This window comes from Cariama cristata, unplaced genomic scaffold, assembly GCF_000690535.1.
Source record: "Cariama cristata isolate BGI_N322 unplaced genomic scaffold, ASM69053v1 Scaffold45578, whole genome shotgun sequence".
NCBI lineage: Eukaryota > Metazoa > Chordata > Aves > Cariamiformes > Cariamidae > Cariama > Cariama cristata.
In genome coordinates, this window is record NW_009632522.1 from 1,241 (window position 1) to 4,783 (window position 3,543).

At 36.6% G+C, this 3,543-nt stretch overlaps 1 protein-coding gene across 1 annotated transcript; it reads right to left on the reverse strand.

The window, feature by feature from the left end:
* Nucleotides 1-356: 356 nt before the first annotated feature.
* On the reverse strand, nucleotides 357-1,778 carry POLR2K (polymerase (RNA) II (DNA directed) polypeptide K, 7.0kDa). The gene is made up of 3 exons (XM_009706369.1): nucleotides 1,718-1,778; nucleotides 840-932; nucleotides 357-379 (listed from the first exon to the last, which is right to left on the reverse strand). Exons 1-3 carry the CDS (start codon nucleotides 1,776-1,778, stop codon nucleotides 357-359), a joined length of 177 nt encoding a protein of 58 aa, XP_009704671.1.
* Nucleotides 1,779-3,543: the final 1,765 nt, after the last annotated feature.

Genomic DNA, 3,543 nt, shown 5'->3' on the forward strand with positions numbered 1-3,543 from the left:
TTCAGTGGAATTTATTCAAGCCACAGTTATTTTATGCAGTTCATGAGAATCCAAAGAACATTTAACAAAGTTAAAATGCAAATAAAGTTTAGATGAGAATAATGAAAACGAGGTTAACTCAAAAATAATACGACACTGAACTTAAACTACTGCAGACTCTGACTACAATGTAAACAACAGCTTCAGAAGTCTATTGCTGGAAGACAATATAGACAAAATTTAGTACCACAGTAAACTTTAATATCTCAGTCTCTTAAAACACAAATAAGTGTGCATTTGTACACAAATAGATTTACAGAGCAAAGTTATCAGAAGGATTAATCTGCATCAGGAAGTCGCTATATCTTCAGCAGACATCATCGGGCATCAAAAACAACCACTGGAATACTGCAGTTAAAGGAAAAAAAAGTGTTGTGGTTGAAAAAAAGATCAGGGAGAAAAAGAGGGGAGGGGGCGGGGAAGAGAGACTGTCTAAATCTGAAGTCACAACTAACTACATAAAAGCATTTCAAAACTCATCTTTAATTAACCCCACAACAATTTCATATTCTTAAAAGCCTGAATAATATCAACAATTCACAGTATATCACCCAGTGGACTATCATAGCTTATTATATTTTTAATAGAAAACGGAAAAAAAAGAGAAAGTGCCAGGAAAGAAAACAAGGTGCCCAATCATAGTGCAGAGATTTCCCTATAGTACTTTGCTCTACTGTATTTATTTTTGGCCTCAAAGGATTCTTACATAACTATTCAAATCTTCCATTCTGTTTCCCTTATATACCTTGTGTCCATCCACAGCTTGCCAAATGCATTCAAATGCATGTGTAAAAGGATACATCTTTTTGTCCTTTTCTTGTACATTATTCTGTAGCCACATTCTCTGCATCTGATAGGATCTCTTGCCTTTATTTCATTTTCTGTATGACATTCTGATGTAATGGTGGAAAATAAAGGGAGTGGGTAAACAAAAACAGCATTGTTAATGCATAGATAACTTTCAAAAGTCATAATAATCAAATTCCTATTTGTGGCAAACAAATATAATAAAAAAATAATTGTAGTGAATTTATATCAAGAGCTGAAGGATATCAAGATACTGTGCAAAACAAAAAATTAGCAAGCTTCACTTATATTAAGATGAAAGACGATCTTGCTAAAAGTCACCAAATTATTACTGCACAGAATACATTCTGCTCTTGCTACAACTAAACTGTCTACTAATGAAAACTTCAGCTCAGTCCCCTAAAGCCCCAAGTTTATTTTCTTAAAAGACAAAATATTTCACAGACTCCTGAAGTGACAACTCAAAATCACCAATTTTTAAGTTGTTATCTATAGGCAAGAGAGAACCTGACTACTGCACTTCAATAAAAGCTGAGTGACTATACAGGATTTTCAAAAAAACCTCCCCGAGATGCACTAAATAGAAAGTCCACTGTCTGCAGCACAAGCAGACACTTAGAGAAAACATCCTCTGGAGATGGAGGACTTCCACACAGCAATCCAAGTTCTAGTGAATTACTTCCACATCGCTATCCATATATACCCCATATATGTGGTACCATCGGTGTGTAAAGCTTTAAAGAACATCAGTATCCACATTGCAACTATTTGTATTTCTGTACTCTTCAGTATAATCATTATGCATTCTTCATTATTCAAACACCAAATCTCCAGTAGCAAGTAAAAAAATTCAATGATGTATTTTCTTTACCTCCACAAATGTAAATCATTGGCTGCTGCTTTGGAGGCTGAACATCCTTCTGTGAATCCATGTTCTAAACAAAAAGAAACAAAACCACAACAGGCACACCAGTTTGCTTTTGGTTTAAATTATTTTTTCAAGGCACACACAGTCATTTCAATATCTCAACCTAAAGTTAACAGAAGATGCAAAACTTCCTTAAAAGTAAATACAAACAAATTCCATCTGTATTTGATACACAGGACACTGGATAATTCAGGTTGGAAGAGACTCCAGAAAGCCATCTATTTCAACTTCTCAAAAGCAAAGTTAAAATCAGGTTTCTCAGAGCTTTACCAATCTTGTATAGAAAACCTCCAAAGATGGAGACAACACAACATTTTCTATTAAACAGGATTTAAATCATTAAAGCCCAATTAATAATATTTTCTTTCCTCTCTCCTGCCCGTGGTAAGAATTTCCTTGCTGGAAACATAAAAATAAATAATTTCTTAAGTATCACTTGTAACAACAGTGCTATCATAAACAAGATAAGCCTTGTTATATTTTCCCCCCTCTGATACAACACTAACTAACATAATCTACCTTTTCATTGACCTAAGGGATTAGAAATACTGGGAACAGACTGTAGGTAGAAGAGTAATAGGAATTAAAAAGAACGAACAAAACAATGAGGGCCAGAGAGAAGAAATTCCACCCTCAAAATCCTAACATAGGTGTGTATGATTACCAAACTGATCAAGAGTTTGATAACTCAGTGGTACTCTTCAAACACCTCTTAATGCCCTATAATGGTTTTGATTGTTCAGACTTATTTGGAGACAAGTATTCCTTCACAGTATCAGACCAAACAGCTACATATACTCCACAAACATTCTACCAAGCTTTAAGTAATCCTATCCTAAAATGTAAATACGGTTGCAGCCATAAATTTTAAGGTTGTTACTGTAACTACTAAAGAGATAGTAAACACTTTTTGCACCCAATGCAAGTCTACACTAGAATGTGAGTATCTCCTTGGAGTTTTTTTTGAGGTGGTTGTTTTCTCTGTCACTGTTCTGCCTGACATAGAAGACAAGAATTCCTAACCCTTACACCAGTGAATAGCATCCGTTATGATGCTTCTTTATGAGCATGACTTTCGGATGCTTTTGCTTAATATTGCAGTAAGGGTTATTTCTCTGATCTTCCCAGTTTGTTTCGGTACAAATTCAACTGGGAAAACTAGGGTCTTCAAAACAGGACAGTTGACAGAAACAGTTCATCCTTTGTTTAAAAGAGTCTGATCAGCACTTGACAAACCACCTTGTTAAAACCCCCATTAATGCCACTCCCTTTGAGAGAACTGGAGATAATTCATTAAACTCTACAGCTTTCAAGTAAGGTTTTGCTCTACCATAACCATAGTGGCATCTTAACCCACATGTGTTATCGTCTTTTTGTGTCACTCCATTACAGTAAGATGTAAGTAGTCATCCATTAGCACTTGAAAACAGCAGCATTTTCTAAAACAGAGCCGAATTAAGGAGGACCACAGTTGCCGCTAAATAATTTGAGCTGGTGCTCCTCACGCAGCAAAATAATACTGCTGCTAAAGACAGCAGTGATCTACAACTATGTATTTTAGAGGAAAGCGCTAGAGTTTAGCCGGCCTTCACGCACCCTACAGCTGCAAGTGCTGCCAAGCTGACACAGCCAAAAGGCACACAGCTGCACCGATGTGCAGTGCGGTGCAACCAAAACCCACGGCGAAGACGTGGAACATCAGCATCACTACTCGTGCTGAGGACGCCACATGAACCTCTAAGAGAGACAAACCCGCTCCTTCACGTCCC